The sequence below is a fragment of the Mirounga leonina genome, unplaced genomic scaffold (genome assembly GCF_011800145.1).
Source record: "Mirounga leonina isolate KUSES-001 unplaced genomic scaffold, KU_Mleo_1.0 Mir_170, whole genome shotgun sequence".
NCBI classification, from domain to species: Eukaryota; Metazoa; Chordata; class Mammalia; order Carnivora; family Phocidae; genus Mirounga; species Mirounga leonina.
This window is the reverse complement of record NW_023270433.1, coordinates 10,618,561-10,636,581: the sequence shown is the minus strand read 5'-3', so window position 1 is coordinate 10,636,581 and position 18,021 is coordinate 10,618,561. Positions and strand designations below refer to the sequence as shown.

Here is an 18,021-nt window from a genome sequence, read left to right as displayed (position 1 = left end):
CGGTGAGATGGTGCCATGGTCTTAAACGGCTGGACATGGGGAGAGAAGATTCCAGAGACTTGCAGGGAGAAAACCAACTGCACTTGGTAACTGAAGGGGTGAGGGAGAGCCGAGTAGAGGATGGATCCAGACTTCTGGCGTAATGGCTGATGCTCTTTACGGCTTTCACCTTTCAAGTCTTGGCTTGCTAGTCACTGGAGTTGGTTCCAGATTCTCTTATGTATGTTTAAGCTCAGCTTCCTCTGAGCTCAGTCAGCGGGAATTGTCCTGAGGGACCCACTGCAATTGAGGCGATCTTATGCTTTGTTATCAGGTGACTCCTCTGTTTTGGCCATCTTGCTCACTGTTCCCATGTGCTGATGGCCCTGGGAGCTTGAGTGTAGACTTCCAGGTTGGGACGGTCGTGGTGGTGGTCATGCCAACAGTGCAGTACCTGGCACTTACCTCATCCCATCCTCCTACCAACTAGGAGCTAGGTCTTATTCAGAACTCGATTTTGCAGGGGAGGAAACCAAGATAAATACCGCTTATGTTTTGCTCTTGAGGGGCAGAGCCAGGAGTCTCTCCGTGTCCTGTGGCCCCACAGCACCCCTTCCTGCCACCAGGTCTGCGAGAGGGAAGATGAGCTTTGGGTTTGAAATTAGCCAGATTGTGGAGACCTGAGCGGGGTCGGCCTCGTAAAGAGCCTGACAATATAGACTCTCTGTAAACCCTGCCTTTCTTTTGTGTAACACAGATTTAAAACACATCACCGTAAACACATACACCGAATCCATTAGAACTCCCCACACACGGTGTCAGATGTCTTTAAAGGTGAAATTCGTTTACAGGAAATGTCATTCTGATCAAGTACGCTTTTTAAAATCACAGAAACAGTTGCCTTAAAATTAATGATGCATTGCAAATATCAGGGAAAAAAAGACCCATTCAGTGTAAAGATGATTAAAATTCAGGTCAGAACTCTGACTTAGTCAGGCTAAATTTTTTAATGAGATTTCAGAAAATTAATTGGGCGGATGCATTTTTATTCTTTTAACATGTAATTTTATGCTCCTAGTTTTTTTTTGTTTTTTTTTAAGGGGGGATTTGTCGATGGCTGAGGCTTATTGTGGTTCAAACATTTTAAACTCAAATTAGCACAGGGTGGGAGGTGTTTGTGGCCTAATTTGATCTGACTTGGAGAAGAGAGCCTGGGTTTCTCGGAGCTTTCTGGGGTGGTTCACCAGCACACAAACCTCCCCCCCCTTTTCCAGCCTTGACCTGAGAAGCCTGGCAGCATTTCTTGGCGGGGGTGGGTGGGATTGGGGATAGAGGTGACCTGGGGACCTTGGCCCTCTCCTTGGCCCCTTGTTCTGCCGAGCCTCTGCTGTCCAGGGAGTTGCTCCCTGAGGCTCCTCCTCTCGCTGAGATGGCTTCTCCCCCACCACGGGGCAGTGCGGACCCCCTTCTTCCCCCCACTGTGGCTGGCAGCGGAGCGTGGTCAGCATCACTCCCGCCGCCTCCCAGCTTCTCCACCCACCTGCTCCTCCTCTGGGGGAGAACTGAGGGGCTCTCACCCTGCGGAATGGGGCTGAGGAGTCAGAAATGGCTTCCAGCAGCATTTGCCCTGCGAGTGGCCCACCCTAGACGGGGAGGCGAGGCGAGCCTGTTGTCTAGCGCGGTCCCTTGGCAAACAGTCCTGGATGACCCGTGCAGGGGACAGTGACGTCAGAAGGCCACAGGGGCTTTACTGCAGTCAGGTGACGGGTCGATGACCTCTCTGAGCCTCCGCTTCCTCATCTGTAAAATGGGGCCGTGAAGACTAAGCGAGATGGAATACTTCAAACCCCCAACATGGCGTCTGACGTCATGGGTGTCATCGGTCTTATTCTTTGACTTCAAAATTCATTTCAGTTTTCACAGCCAAAGAGCCCAGAGCTGGCAAGAGCCCCAGTGCAGACCCTCAGTGGGGTGGGGATGGTGGGGATGGTGGTACAGCCACTGAGAACTCCCTGCCTCGGCTTGTCCCCAGCTCCCTGGGAGGCAGGTGCAGCCCTGGTCCTCGCCCTGCAGACTGAGTGACGCCGACACCCCTCATGACAGTAACACCATACAGCATCTCCCAGGTGCCTTCATTCAGTAACTTACTTACCCCCCGGCAGCCCTCGGAAGGAGGCCCTGTGATCACCTTAATTGTACACGTGAGGAAACTGAGGCACAGAGTGCTTGTCCACAGCCCCCAGCCAGCACGTGGCAGATCCGGGATTTGAACCCAGGCCTCTGCACCCCCCGTGTCAGTGTCTCAGCTGAGGGAGCCGGAGTGGCGGTCACCCGACTTGGAGCTCCCCCCGGGCTGATGCTAATTTTCCCAGGAGCCAGCATGGGGTTCCAGGCGGAACAGGGGCTCGTGAGGACTATGAGATGAGCAGTTTTCAGAAAGGCCATCAGGATTACTGCCTTTGGGCGGTGTAGTGCGAGCTGCTCAGGGCCAGCCCCGAGTTTGCCGGGCAGCTCAGAGCTCCTGGGACCCTTGGCACCAGGATCACGTCCTGGAATCCTCGGAGAAATCCCGGGGCTGATACTGCTGACGTCCCCCTGTTGTGGACGGACTCCCTCGGCTGCAGGGGCCAGAGTGGAGCTCGCTGAGGGCTGACCCGGGAGGGGAGGAAGCCCTTGGAGGTGGCAGTGGAGAGAGGCCTGGCCTTAGGGACCAGAACTCCGATCACCTTTTCCTCTTGCACTCACAGCCCCTGAGTTACTTCGGAGCCTGGGCCCTCCTGGCTCGGGCACTGCGCCCTGTGTCCTGCGCTGCCCCCCGCCTGAACAGAGGGCATCGGGGGGGACAGGACCCCGTGCCGACCCCTGTGAGGGTGCTGTGTCCCCAAACATGCCCAGGCTGCCCCCCTCCCACGTGGTGCTGCTGCAGGAGGAACCTCCCCCCCCTCCCCAGGAGCTCATTCCTCTAATTAGGTCGCATGGGTTGTGACAGGAAATGCAAATCTGGGTCATCGCATATGCAGAAGTGCCACTGGAGTCTTAGGATGCCAGCTGGGATGTCGCCCCCCATCCTCCCCCCATCCTCGGGGAGTTTCCTCAGGGCAGCGTGGCCTTTGGGGGCACATTTCTGGGGTGGACAAGGGACTCCAGCCACTAGTGACAGTGAAAAGCCCAGTGTTTGCACAGCAGGGACCCTAGGAGATCACGTCCTCCAAATGCTTCACTGTCCCAGGGGGGAAACTGAGGCCCTGAGAGGGGAGGAGCCCTGCCCAGGGCGCCTCTCAGCAGAGATCGGCGGGGAGTTCAGGTCTCAGCTCCCCACGGACCAGCTGTGTGACTGTGCCTCAGTTCCCTTCTTTATGATGTGGGATGAAACGCCTTGCTTGACAAGGCTGTTAGGAGGTTGCAGCCACAAAACCTGTGTAAGCAGCTAGCGGGTGACTGTCGCGTGGGGGGCGCCTGCTAGCCCGTGGCCGAGCCGTCAGCTCCACGGGCATGCGCGATCCCAGCCGTCAGCTCCACGGGCATGCGCGATCCGAGCCGACCCCTCCACGGGCATGCGCGATCCGAGCCATCCGCTCCACGGGCATGCGCGATCCATGCGCGTGTGAGGAAGTCGCCTTCTTCTGAGGGGGTGGGATTTCGGCTGCACCCCGAAGGGACAGTGGCTGCATCCCAAAGGCCCACAGCACACCAGGCCGTCGGGAGCACGTTCCTTCTCCTTCGTGTCATTTGACAAACATGCCCCGAGCTCTTGCTCGGGGCAGGTCAGAGCCTCCGCTCAGGGGACACGGAGGGGACAAAGACGGGCGTGCTTTTGGAGAGGCCCATGTTTGGGGGACAGGGTCTCAGGTGCTTGGAAGAAAGAAGCCCGCTGAATCAGGAAGCACAGACCTGGCTAGTCATGGGGTCTTGAAGGAAAAGCAGAGGAAGAATCTGAGTTGGGAGACCACCTGGTAGAGCTCAGCGGGTGGAAACTCCAGAGTCCCCAGTCCCGGGTTCAGATCCCTCCCATTACTCACTGTGAGGTTTGGAGCCGATCACTGCCTCCCCTCCGAGCCTCAGTTTCCTGAAATATGGGGATAATGGTGATGCCTACTCACCGGGTCATGGGGAGCGTTCTGCACGGTGCCCGGCACACAGTAAGTGCTCAATAAATGCTCGCTCTTCTTACATGGGTGCTTAGTATATAGGGAGGTTAATTGCTGTTACTAAGGAACTCACTGGACAGACGCTGGTGTGCGGTGGATGAGAATGTGGTCTTCCTTCTCCACCAGCCCTCCCTCCTGCTAAGCCCCCAGTAGGGAGCCGCTTCAAATCCCTCCCCAGGGTGGGTAATTCTGCCTCAAGACTTCAGAGTCAAGGTTGGCCTAACCCTTACCTTGCCGAGGGAAGGAGGCAGCAGGCTGTGAGGCTCAGACTTCCATCACTCACTCCTGGCAGCGGGGTTTCCTTGGCACAGGGCTGGGTCTGCTCAGGTTCAGAAAGGCCGAGAGTGGGAGTGAGGACTAGCTGCTCAGGGCCCCTCTCTCCTGCTCCAAACCCTGCCTGTCAGTCATAAGGACCACTGAGCACCTACTGTATGTGTGTGGGGGGGGGAAGCTCAGCAATCTCACGTGATCCTTACAGCGACCCTATGAAACAGGCATGCTTCTATACCTCTCCGCCTTGCAGACAGGAAAATGGGGCAGAGTGGCTTGGGTAACTGCCCCAGATCACCAGCCAGGGACCCAGGAAATATGCGTAAGGAAATACATATAAGGATACTTATTGCAACATTATTTATAGCGACAACAGATTGGAAACAAGCTTACTGTGGCGTATAGTCTGGGGTTATTTAAATCCCTGTCAATTGACAATGTCCATCAGTTACTGAGAGAGGGAAAAGCAAGTCTCAGAGTAATGTGTTCACACAATTCTGGGTGTTTAAAAAGTACACCATCTCCATAGATGTGAATATTTACTCACTCGACAAATGTTTATTGAGTGCCTGCCGCATACGAGGCACCATATTGCCGGGCGTACCTGCCGGTGGTCGGGAGACGGACAGGTAACGAAGTAAAATACAGGATTTGGAACGCTGGAAGGTAGCAGTGAAGAAGGAAGACGAGCCGGAAGCGTGGGAGGGACAGAAACGGCAAGGCTTCGAGGGACGGTCCAGGCAGAAGGCCCAGTGAGAGCAAAAGAGGTTGGTCGGTGTGGAAGGAGCAAAGTGAGCGGGAGGAAGTAATAAAGCAGCAGGATCGCAGAGGTGCGAGGAGCCTGGGTGGTCGGATCACATGGGGTCTTAAAGGCTTCGTAGGCGGTCGTGGGGTGAGGACTTTAGTTACTGGGTTTTTAACTTTACTGAACCTTACCACGATGGCGTGTGTTTTCCCTCATCCGTGCCCATTTCACGGTTTAAACTGAACACATTCGTGTAGTAAAGACAAAGAAGGAAAACATGGAAGTTGATTAAGAACAGACATCCTGAATAGGATGCCACTCACACAGGGCTCCCCAGGCTCCTGCCAGGGCTTCTTTGTCTACAGGTTGGTATTCGGGTGAAGGAGAGTTCCAGAACGCAGCCCAATAAAAGACCTCATCTTTCACCCCCGTGCGTGTTTCCGGCCCAAGTCTGGAAGAGGCCTTTTCACATTGGGAAATTCACACTTGTCCTTCCTGCTTCAGTGGGGCCCTCAGTGTTTCTCGTCCCACCCCCACTTCCCCCAATGAACTCCGCAGATGTTTCTGTACCCATACTACACGCGAGAGCCTGTCCTCGCACTAGCACCCAGCCCGGAGGGTCCCCAGCGGCAGCGATCCCCTGCCTCGGAGTGGGGGTGGGGGCTGTAACAGGAGGAGGGCCCACTTTGCCAGGCGGACGCGGGGCAAACCAGAGCCGTGGCCTCCTCCCCTCCTCCCCCACGTTCCAGGGCCCGAGTGGGCACCCCTTCCTCTCCTTCTCCCCAGGGCACGTTGCACGTGTGTTGTGGAGACGGTAAGGGGGTACCTCACCGGGCAGCTCCATCCCGGGGCAGGCCCTACTCTCCATGGTGGGTTTCAGCGTTGGCCCCTGGAGAGTCAGCGTGAAGTGTCTGGATTCCTCATGTCACCGTGAAGGGGGCTGTTTATCCAAACAGGGGCTCAGAATGGTAAGGCTGCAGATGGATGCTCAGTTTTCTCAAGTTCGAGATGGGAGCCCCAGGAGGGGAAGTTGCCACATCTGATGACAACTTGCAGGGGGAGGGTTGGGGCCGGGAAGACCCAGCAGGGCCTCCCCCTTGTTGTGTGACCTTGACGGGTCACTCCCTTCACCCCTTAATTGCCCTGCTCTATTTGCTGGCTCCGACCTGGGCACAAGGGATTCAGAAGTGAGCAGAACCAGCAAGGCCCTGGCCCCGGGGAGCCGCCTTTCTGGGAGTAGGAGATAGAAACAAGCAGACTAATGAACGATCGGGTAATGAGGGATGGTGGAAACCCGTGGCCTCGGTTTCCCATCTGCAGAGTGGGGGTGTCGTGGCGTGGAGTCTCTGACGGTGAGGTTGGCAGTCCCAGTCCCTCCTTCACCTTGGAGGAGCACTGCTGGGGTTGCCAGGTTCTGGAAGGGGCCCTGGCTGCCCACATCCTGGCCCCTCACTGCAGCCTGGCTGGCCACTGATGTCCTCTGTCCCCCTTCTCCAGAGGCACCCAAACACCCTGTCTTTTCGCTGCTCACTGGCCGACTTCCAGATTGAGAAGAAGATAGGCCGAGGACAGTTCAGCGAGGTGTACAAGGCCACCTGCCTGCTGGACAGGAAGACAGTGGCTCTGAAGAAGGTGCAGGTGAGCCAGCGCCCCCGTGGGGTCAGAGCCTTCTGTGTCTAAACATTGTGGCCCTGGGCCAGTTCCTGCCCCTTCCTCCTCCTCCCCTTCCTCTGCAGTCAGGACCCAGCTCTCTGGGCCGTGGGAAGGATTAGGTGGGCTCCTGATGACAAAAGCTCATGCAAGCCATAAAGGAAAAGGAAAATGAGCATGCACTGAACACCACTGTATACTGGGTCGTGCCCTGAGAACGGTCCTGTGGGTGAGGGTGGTCACCCCATTTTTCAGATCAGGAAAGCTGCAGAGGTGTATCTATCTCACCGGGCCCACCGAACGAGCTGAGGGGGAGCTCAGACTTAGACCTGCACCCACTCACCCTGGGCCCTGCACTTGATGGTCGCCTCTGGGCTTGAGAGCCTTTCCTGGCCTCCGTGTTCCTCCTAAACGAAGGAAGGGGCTCAAGCAGGTGAGTCATCAGCCGCAGAGTCCAGCCAGGAAGCGTTTCAGTGAGAGCCACTGGGCCCATTTGAACGGGGCTTTGCCTCAGGAAGTAGCTTTAAATCCTCCCGCAGAGCTTCCCGAGACCTCAGTTTGCTCATTTGTCCTTTAAGAATGAGATGAACAGCCTGGGCTGAGGAGGCCAGGGAGAGAGAAGGTGACGCAGACGCAGCCACGGGTGGGGAGCCAGGCAGTGGACCCGCACGATGGTTTCCTTGCTGGTCTGCAAACCGCACAGGCGGGTCCAGGTCGCTGGAGGAGAGACGGGCCCCTCCGCTGGGAACAGGCCCATATGTCTTCCGAGGAGGGCCTCGCCTGGCTCTCTTTGTCCTGCCCTTTTTTTTTTTTTTTTTAAGATTTTATTTATTTATTTGACAGAGAGACACAGTGAGAGAGGGAACACAAGCAGGGGGAGTGGGAGAGGGAGAAGCAGGCTTCCCGCAGAGCAGGGAGCCCGATGCGGGGCTCGATCCCAGGACCCTGGGATCATGACCCGAGCCGAAGGCAGACGCTTAACGACTGAGCCACCCAGGCGCCCCTTTGTCCTGCCTTTTTGTGCCATGATGGGTTTTGGGAGTTCCAGTCCTTGTGGCTCCCAGTGGGGGCTCTGGGAGCTGGGTTTTAACCACTCTTTCTCTTTTTCCTCTCGCCCAAGATATTTGAGATGATGGACGCCAAAGCCAGGCAGGACTGCGTCAAAGAGATTGGCCTCCTGAAGGTGAGTGCCCTGGGCTGAGCAGGAGCCCCTCGCTTCCTTGAGGTGGCCCGGTCCCCAGACCGGGCCACCTCATGGCCTTCACAGCCCGTAGCCTGTTAGATTCAGAAACAACAGCCTTTTGAGGGTAGTGGCTCATTTGTTTTCTCATGGTTGGATGGGCGTGGACCCCACCTCACGTCTGCCCAGCCCTCGTGGCACCCCCAGGCTGCCTGTCCTGGCCCCACATTGGTTGTGTTTATGGACGGCAGTGCCTGGCACCAAAGTCCTTCCCCTGAGGGCACCAAGTCGCTGCCACCCAGGAGATGCTCCACTCATCTGGGTGACTCAGCAAGGCCAGCCTGGGACGCTGGAGAGGATGCACAGCCAGGTGTGCGGCCCAGGTTCCTGGTGCCCAAGGGACCCAGGTTGTCATCCTGTTGGGCTCTTCCCAGGCCTCCCCAGAGAGGAGGCACACTGGAGGGGCTTGTACAAAGGACAGACCTACCAGGGCACCTTGGGGTGGGGGATGGTCTTTCCTTCCCCCTCCCTGCCAGCTTCCTCATGGGTTTCCCCACAGTCAGAGACAATAGAACTTTCTGGACTAGATTCAGCCCCAGCCTAGGGCTGCTCCCTCCTGGAGATCCCTCCCTGTTCCCCAGGCTTGGGATTCTGCCTGGGGTCTCAGAGGTGATGGAGGAGGAGGAATGGTACAGGTTTCGGAGGCCCAGCAGCCTGAGTTCAAATCCTCATGTCTTCATTTACAAGCTGTGTGACCTTAAGCAAGTGACTGAGCCTCCCGGAGCCTCCGTTTGCCCATCTGCTTGGTGGTGAGAGTACCTGCCGCACGGGATATGGGCAGTTAGAGAAGATTAAATCGTATCTGAAGAGATGAAATAGTACCTGGCCCAGTAGAGCGCGCAGCAGGCGCTCACTCGGTGTTCGCCCTCTCCGTGAGACGGAGGGCTGGCTCCGCAGCTTCCCGCACAGTGAGGCTGCTGGTGGGGAGGACACGGACCCCTACCGCAGGATTCCAGATTAGCGGTTTGCACTGCGGGGTCCGCCCTGGGCTCTCAGGCCCGGTCCCCTCCGAGGCAGTGAGGAGCAGGCCAGCAGCCCGGTCTGGGGGGCTGTGGGAGTGGGGCCGGCCGACCCGGGCCCAGGGAGTGCCGGAGAAGCCCCACAGAGGCCAGGGTCCCGTCCCAGAATCTGGAAGGCCGACAGGAGCCTGCTGCAGGGGTCCTGATGGTGTGCAGTTAGGCCTTGGACGCCACACTCAGGAGGTGGGACTTGAACGTGGGAACAACAGGGGAGCCCCTGAAGGGGCTGAGAGCAGGGGGCATGGGGCCCCATGTGACTCGTGAGCACTTGCTGGGAGGGGACCCTGGCCACAAGGGCTCACAGGGAGGATTATCGGGAAGTGTCCTCAACTCTATCATGGGTCCAAAAATTCCCTTCAAATACCATTTTTAAAATTTTACGTGATGGTCAACTTTGGGCCCCAGGTGTGATCTCAGGACTCCAATTACCCAGCCCTGGGGACTGGCTGTCCCAGTCACCCACCCTCTCTCCCCTTTGGTGGCCAAGAACGCACGTGTGCCCATCACGGTGGGGAAGGAATGATGTGTGCGCACGTTCTGAGCCAGCTTGTTCCAGGTCTCTGGGCTCCAGTGAAGGGGGCCAGGCTTGGTGTGACCTGGGCCTGCCGCGGGGGACGGAGGGCTCTGTCCCTTCCTCGGGCTGCCGTGTAGCCACGTGCCGTTGACCATGGCTTGAGAGGGGGGCACACTCCTCATTCTCTAGCTGTGTGGCGTGGGCCAGCTATTGACCGCTCGGGACCTCCCATTTCCTCGTCCGTAAAAGGGGGTGATGATGTCAGTGCTGACCTCAGCTGTCGGGGGAATTCGTGAGAAGTTGGGTTGGAAGGGCTCAGTGTCGCATCTGGCGTGTGTCACGTGCTCGTCACGGGCAGCCCTTGTCATCACGGTTATAACATCTGCCGCTCGACGCCAGCCCTTCCCCAGCTCCCCAACCTGCCCACGGGAGGTCAGCAGGATGTTCCCCGGGCACGAGGTGTTTCCGGCAAAACAAAGGGAAACACAGTTCTCGGAGGGGTCACGAGGCGACACCATTTCACACCATTCACGCCAGGACCCGAACCCCAAAACCTCCCAGTGCAGAGGCCACCAGACGTGGGGCAGGGAGGTGGGCCCTATCGGAAGACAGGCAGAGATCATGTATTCGCATGGTCAGCACAGCCGGGAGCACCCCTGAGCCCTGGACTCAAGGATGTAGGCAGCAGGGGAAACACATCCTGGACAGACTGCTGTAGCAGGTCCCAGAGGGGCCACAGGTGGGACAGAGATTCGAAGAGGGAACCTGAGCCCATTACCGTCACCTCTGCCTTCCTTCCCTCCGGCCATCGTCCAGCCCTCGGCAGCCACCACCACCGTCGGGCCTGGCCTGGAGCTGCGGGGACAGCCCCACTCTGTGGAGCTCTGGATTGTGGGAGAGAGGGATGGGTGTGGATCGTGGGGACACAGGAGAGCGAGAGGCTGGCCGATGCTGCCAGGGGAAGCTGCACCGGAGATGAATCTAGAGGTGTGGCTTCCCTGAACCCCAGATACATGAAGCCAAGCAGCCACCCCTCCCCCACTCGCAAGCCGCAGACCCAACCACTCCGCATCTTTGGAGCACCTCTTACATTTTGGCCCAAGTGTGGCCACTTTAAGACACACCTGAGGGGCACCTGGGTGGCTCAGTTGGTTAAGCGCCTGACTCTTGGTCTCAGCTCAGGTTGTGATCTCAGGATTGGGAGATCGAACCCTGCATGGGGCTCTATGCTTGAGATTCTCTCTCCCTCTCCCTCTGCCCCTCCTGTTTGTGCGTGTGCACACTCCCTCTCTCTCTCTCTCTTGCTCAAATAAACAAATCTTAAAAAAAAAAAAAAAAAAAAAAAGACACACCTGGGTCCACCAACAGACTACAGGCTGAGAAGGGGACTATGGGTGGACAGCAGTCTGTGGTTACTAGACCAGGTTCTGGGCCCAGCCCGGTCCCAGAGTCAACCCCTTCCCTCGCCAGGCTTTGGGGATTTCCCCCAGCTGACCTTTTGGCCCCCATCTGTGCCTCTGTACCCTGGCCAGATATTCGAGGGAGCCTTTGCTTCACCTCTCCTCCTCAGAATTGCCGTAAGAGCAGGGAGAGAAGCCTCCCCTTCTTCTCCCCAGGAGCCTGTACCTGGCGGGAACAGCCCCCTTGACTGAAGCTTTAATTCCCACCCAAACCCCCTCCAGTTTTTCCAAGTCATCTGCAAAACAGTGATGCCCAGCCTGCTGGTGACCTTGGCCGGTCTCTGGGAGCACCCCCTGAGAGGGGTGTGAGGTTTCCCGGGGAAGTCATGAGGTGAGGTCCAGGGAGTGGGGTGAAAGGAGGGGGAGGACTTGTGTTTATAACAACAACAATGCTGATACTTCATAACGTACATTCACGATTGTAAAGCATCTTCAGCTTTATGAAGTGCCGGCATTCCATTTGCTTCGATATCTTGTTGTAAATGAAAAATACATCTGGAACGTGATGTGTGCTGAGGGCAGCTGGTCTGATGGGCAGTGTTAGCTCCAGGGAGACGTCAAAACAAAATCTGGGCTAGGTGATTTTTTGACAAAGGCACCAAAACAATTCAGTGGATGAAAGAAAGACTTTCAATTCCAGGTGCTGGGAACACTGGACGTCCAAATGGACGGAAGTGAGCCTTGATCCCTACCTCACACTGAACATAAAGGTGTATTTGAAATGGATCATAGACCTAAATGTAGAAGCTGAAACTAGAATTACAACGTTTGCTGGGCAGCCCGCAGGACAGCCCTTCGAGATGGGCTGGTGCTGGCTGGCGGCGGGGAGGGGCGGGCTGGCGGTGGAAGCCGGTGAGCCCACACCGAGAGCAGGGGCCTGAGGACTCGGGCAGGTAGGGTGGAGCTGAAGGAGACACATGGCCAGTGACAGGCCATCTGTGGCTCCTGGGGGTCTGATTGAGGGGTGCCTGCCATCCAGAGCTGGCTTGGGGAAAAGAATAAATGGGGGATGGCATAGCCATGTGATCTCTGCCAAGGTTCCCCCCCTCATTTTAGAATCCAAAGACGGGCATAGGTTGGCACAGCATAAACACACGTCCCCTTCACAGCAACTTAGAGGCCTTCTAGAAAGTGTGCACTGGAGTGGCCTCTGCTTGTCGGCTGACGGGCGCCCCTGTGGACTTGGCCGACCAAGCTCTGGCAGAACGTTTGAGTCCGGGCTCCGGCGTGGAGCAGAGCGCTCAGGGCGGCTCTCGTGCCAGGAATGCTTGGGGTCTTTCCAGATTTCACAAGGGTGTGTCAAATTGAGGGTGGGGAGGAAGAAGGGAGATGGACACACTGGGGAGCACCAGCTGCAGGCCTGCTGAGCACAGCGCTAGAGCGGTGGGGGCCCAGCCCTACCCTGGAGGGTCGCGGGTGGTGAGAGAGAGGAGGAGCAGGGTCCTGTCCCATGGAGTCGCAGCTCAGGGCAGGCTGGGGCGCTGGGGACACGTTAGACACGTTAGACATTTCAGCGGTCTTGGCCCGTCCAGTCCTCACTACTGCCCTTCAGCACATTACGCCCATTGTACAGATGAGGACACTGAGACTCAGAGATGCAGAAGGGCCTTCCCAGTGTGGCCCAGACCTGCCTGACTCCCAGGTGACACAGCCCTCTGCAGTATGAGCCCTGCTAACAGGGGCCAGCTGGGAGCCAGCATGGCGCAGGCGCGGGGCTGAACTGTCCCTCACTGGTTCTGCCTCCCTGTCTTTCCCTTTGGACAGCAACTGAACCATCCCAACATCATCAAGTATTTGGACTCGTTTATTGAGGACAACGAGCTGAACATTGTACTGGAGCTGGCCGATGCGGGGGATCTCTCGCAGATGATCAAGGTGAGTGTGCCTGGCAGGCAGGCCAGGTCTGGGGGGGTGCGAGGATCCAGGGAGCCCAGGGTCAGGCAGCCCCTCAGCCTGGCGAGTGCCCCCTCGAGTTCCATGCCCATTTTCTGAGAGAGGTCCAGCCATGGACAGAAAGCACCCCTCTGGCGTCCCCAGCGCCCCAGCCTGCCCACAGTCTGTCACTTCTGCCTCACAGAAGGAACAGGGACAGAACCCTGTGTTAGGTCAGAACCCCAGCTCACAGAATCTGGGAAAATGTGTTGTGCATCCAACTTCCCAAAGGAAAAACTGAGCCCAGAAAGGCTAGGAGACTTACCCAAGGATACCCAGTAACCTGGGGGACAGAGCCATGTCTGTGTGGCCCAGCTCTGTTTCCCGGCCTGGGACCCTCCAGACATCGGCAACCCGAAAGATCTCCCTGGGGCCCCTCCAGCACTTGAGGGATCCCTTCGTTCCCATGTAATGGCCAAGACCGGACGTCTCTGAGAGGCTGAGTGACTCCCCTGTACTGCTCAGCCCCCAGTGCCCCTCCTCCTGGGGCCCAGGACCAGGCCCCCACTGTGAGTCTGGACTCAGGAACCATCAAGCTCCACTGATGGAGCACCTCCTCTGAGCCACAACCATGTTGAGCACACATATCATTCACTAAGTGCACGCTGTCCTCAGATAGCAAAGCTCAGAGAGGTTTATTCACCAGCCTGAGGCTGCACAGCCTCTGTGTGGACCCCTAAGCCCAAGACCCTGCTCCCCTGCTGGCTTGACCAGTCCGCATGCTGGCCTTTGTGGGCCCCCACTGCCTCCCTCCCCCAGCCCAGTCTGTCTGCTTCTGAGCGAGGCCAGCTACGCTGGAGCCCCCACCTTGCTCCCAGCAACACTTGCAAACAGGGCCAGACATGGATTCTCTGTCTTTTCCACCAGGCGCTGGGGATTGAGCAATTGCTCCGCGCTTGCTCTTCTGAAATTTGGCTCCTAGGAATTGGGGCGTCGTTGGGAAGCGGCATTACTTGAGCTGTTATCACCTGCTTTTATATTTTCGTTGACATATTAATGTGTTTGCAGGGATGTTAATCTCCACACAGATCCCTGGTGGGAACAGATGTGCTCTATCATGTCTCAGTTCCTCCTCCTCCCCCAACCCCCACCGCCATTCTCCTTCCTGTTGTTCTACTGCCGAACATGCACGCATCCCACACGCTCTGTGCGCCAGCCCCCGTGCTGAGACCTCAGCGTGGGTGCTGCCCTCAGGGAGCTCGCCTTCTAACAGGAGGGCAGACCCATAAATGGACAGTCACAAGCCAGTGTGAGCGAGCCAAGCTCAGGGCCTGTGAGAGCCCGGGAAGGCTCCCTGGAGGAGGTGACACCTGAGCTGAGCCCTACAAGGAGAGAGCAGCAGTCTAGGGGCAGAACAGCTTGTGCAAGAGCCCAGTGGGATGAACAGTCCAGGGTCCACAAAGCCCTGGTCAAGGTGGAGGCAAGGGTTGAGGGGAGAGGCGAGGTAGTCAGGTCACCCAGGGCCTCACCATCCAGCCCCAGGATTTGAGACCTTGCCCTAACGTCGGCAAGGAGCTTCCTAGGACTCACGGTGGGGAGTAGGCATGGTCAGCACTGTGTTCTAGAAGAAAGGCTAGATGCTCTGTAGAGGAGGGATGGGGGCTGGGGACGGAGGCAGTGCACAGGAGGTGGAGAGGAGACAGAGGAAGGGCCCTGGAGTGTGGCCCATGGCGAGGGTGCTGCCCCCTAAAGGCCCTGCAGACCCCAGACTCCTTGCAGCCTCTCAGTCCACAGAGTGGGGACTGGGGTTAAACAGTGGGGTGTAGGGGAAACTGGGCAAATCAAACCCCTTGTCCACAAAGCTCTGCTTCCATCTCTGTCCTGGGGATGCACTGGGGACTGTGGGAGCCGCGGGGCTGGGTGCAGGCTCCTTCCAGGGAAAAGAGAGGAGGGAGACCACATGAGTGGCCAGCACCTTGTGCCTGGCCTGGGGTGCGGTGCCCCCTCTGTGCACTTCCCTGGCCTCCTCGGGGCCCACACCACCCCAGGGCTCAAGTCGGTCGCTCACCCACGGGGTTTCTGGGGCAGATCCTGGCTTCCTGGCCCCATCTCAGGAGCCCTGTTCTCCTGGCACGGTGCCCCCGCTCCCACGGTCATGGGGCCCTTGCCCCTTCCTGCCTCCTCCTCTTCCCTCTGCTGCAGCTCCAGGCCCTTCACCTGCAGGGCCTGGCTGGGTGCTGCCCCCAGCAAGCGGGAGAGGCAAGGCAGGGCAGAAGAGAGACCCTTGGTCTGCAGTCACACCCCTGCTCGACCCTCCTCCCTTGGGCCGGTCCCTATGCCTCAGTTTCCCCATCTGTAATATACTTACCCAATGCCTGGGGCTTGGTAGGAGCTCAGCTTCCCTGGCCTTCCTAACTCTCCAGCTGCCTCTGGGCTTGAGGGGGATATGGGGGCCTTGCTAGGGCCCCGGCTGCCTCTGCACCATGGTCACCCCACTGGGCTAGCCTGGAGGCTGCTGAGCAGTAGACCCTGCGTCCCAGGGGCCTGCCGCCTCAGGCCAACCAGTACCACCACCGCCACGGTGCCAGCGTCATTTATGATGGACAGTGAAGCTGAGAGTTGTCGCCACCCCAAAACCCACCAGAGACTCCGCGCCTTCCCGCTAAATGTCACATGGCGCTTACAGGACGTGACATTTAGAAAATCACCATTCACAGCTGAGCTTAAAAGCAGTAATGAGGATTAACCAACATCACAGCGTAAATAACACTGCAGCCCAGCCCACCACGGAGGCCTGGGGTGGCGGGGGGGAGCGGGGAGGGGGGTCCCGTGCTAGCGGTCTGGGCTGTAGCCTCGCTCATCCGTGAGGTCCCTCTCCCAGAATGGAGCCTCGGGAGAGCCTCATGGGGCTTTCCTGCCAGGCCACGGGCTTCCAGCTAGGACTGTCCCATTGTCAGAGGTGCCCGGATCCGGTCCCAGCTCTGGCGCTCCGGCGGGGTGACCTTGGGCAAGTTCCCGAACCTCTCTAAGCTCAGTCGCTCATCTGGTGGTTACTGGTGTCATTCGAAGTTAATTAGGGTTAAGAGCTTGGCCTTTGTAGGCGCAAGGCCCGGGGTTGTTCCGGCTGTGACTGCCCCTTACCGGCTCCTGAGTGGCCCTTGGTTTCCTCATCTGTAAGATGGGTGCCGTCACCCTGCTAAGGGCCCAGCAAGGTGGCTGCACGTGGCCGGCGCTCGGCACGTTACCCCAGGTCCTATGTTCCACTCCACACTCCCTTCCCCAGGCCAGGCGTGCGTCCTGGGTCAGCCCCGGTCTTCCGTGCACAGAGTGGCTGCCCGGACCAGTGGGCCCACAGCTTCGCCTCTGGCTGCTTTGGAAACGATGGTTGTTCTGAGGCAAAAGCCTCTGGACAACAACCTGGTCCTCAGGTTCCCGGCCTCGGGCCCGGCACACAGGAGACTCCCCGGAAGGGACGTGGACGATGATCTGTTCTTGGTTCGCTCCTTCCAGGGCCTTTGGTTACTTACAGCGCACTCAGTGTAGCTTGGGTGGTTTTGGGGGTTTGGTTTGGTTTTCTGGAGCATCAAATATGTTTTTTGGGGCAATGAAGTCAATTAATGGCCTGTTGAAACTGGGGGTCCAGTGAAGAATGTCAAGCCATTTCCTCGAGGTCCCTGCTGCCTTGGTGAACGATCGCATGCCCTGAGATTTGCTGGTTCCCAGGGACGGGGCGGCTTCGACTTCACCCCCGGGCATGGGGTGCCCACGGTGTGGGCCAGACTAGGGCTCGGGGCACAGCCGTGGGAAGAGACGGGCGTGTGTCCAGAAAATGCCCGAACAAGTGTGATCGCGAGCAGCCTTCAGGGTGTAGTCCGCAGAGCCATCCAGGACACGCAGTCAGGGCCCGGCCTGCCCCAGCCTCCGGGAGGTCAGCGCGGGGCCGGGGGCAGACGGGGGTCCGTGGAGGGCAGTTTGGGCTGAAGCACAGATGGGGAGACGGCCCCCTTTGTCCTAAACTTACTGTTGGTTCAGCAGCCCACCCACCCACCCTGTGCCGGGGGCTGGCTACCACTGGGGACAGGACAGGGGCCCTGCCCTGCAGCCCGTCACCCAGGCCTGTGTGTCTTCCCCCCGCCAGTACTTTAAGAAGCAGAAGCGGCTCATCCCCGAGAGGACAGTGTGGAAGTACTTTGCCCAGCTGTGCAGCGCCGTGGAGCACATGCACTCACGCCGAGTGATGCACCGAGGTACGTGCCGGGCCCCCCCCGGGCTGCGGGGCCCGGAGCCAGCGGGAGGCCAGGCGCCCCTGGGGCCCGGGATGCCACGTTGCCTCCCCTCTCTCTGGCTCTGGGGACATCCACGAGGACGTCATACCACATCGTGTTACCCAGCCAGGTGGCTGTCGTGCATCTTGCCCGTCCTGAGGGGCGTCAGTGAGTCCAGGTCAGGGCCTCACACACGTGCCCACTCTCGGATACCCTGAGGACCGGCACGGTGCTCAGTGCTGCCTGTCCCGCCCCACCCCCCCGACCTCCTAGCCCCACGCCAACTGCCTTCTCCTTCCTCGGCAGACATCAAGCCCGCCAACGTGTTCATCACGGCCACGGGTGTCGTGAAGCTTGGTGACCTTGGCCTGGGACGCTTCTTCAGCTCCGAGACCACCGCCGCCCACTCCCTAGGTAAGGAGTCCTGTCAAGACGTCCCAGCAGCTGCTGGAGGTCCTGGGTGACCGCGTGGGGAGATGCGGACATTCTCCGCACAGAGCCTTTGGTTCGTTAATGCAGGAAAATGCCTTCCTGAGTCCCGGACTTTATTTACCTCTTCACGATAGTGACCCAGAGGGGGTAAACTGAGGCCCTGAGAAGCCTTGGATGGGGCTCCGCTCATCCTCACACTGCTCCACGCCCCTTCCAGAAAGGATGGCGGAGCCCATTTTGTGCAGCTCTGTTGTCGTACAAGGCGGCTGTCTGTCTTTCTCGTTGCCGTGTCATGTTCCCACGCATGGGACTCGGTCCGCTTCTCCTGGTGGGGGACATTGGAGCTATTTCAAGTTTTTGGCTTTTAAACAGGCAGTTTTGAAGCTGCAGGGACGAGGTTCTCACCCAGTAGGAGGGGACAGAGGGC

The 18,021-nt window shown here is 58.3% G+C and overlaps 1 protein-coding gene across 1 annotated transcript in view; it reads left to right on the top strand.

The window, feature by feature from the left end:
- Window positions 1-18,021, top strand: part of NEK6 (NIMA related kinase 6) — an 84,585-nt gene that overhangs the window by 43,325 nt on the left and 23,239 nt on the right. Inside the window, exons 3-7 of the mRNA XM_035015833.1 lie at window positions 6,640-6,780; window positions 7,913-7,975; window positions 12,790-12,900; window positions 17,036-17,144; window positions 17,469-17,576. Of these exons, the coding sequence (XP_034871724.1) occupies window positions 6,640-6,780; window positions 7,913-7,975; window positions 12,790-12,900; window positions 17,036-17,144; window positions 17,469-17,576 (532 nt within the window). The remainder of the gene's footprint in view (window positions 1-6,639; window positions 6,781-7,912; window positions 7,976-12,789; window positions 12,901-17,035; window positions 17,145-17,468; window positions 17,577-18,021) is intronic.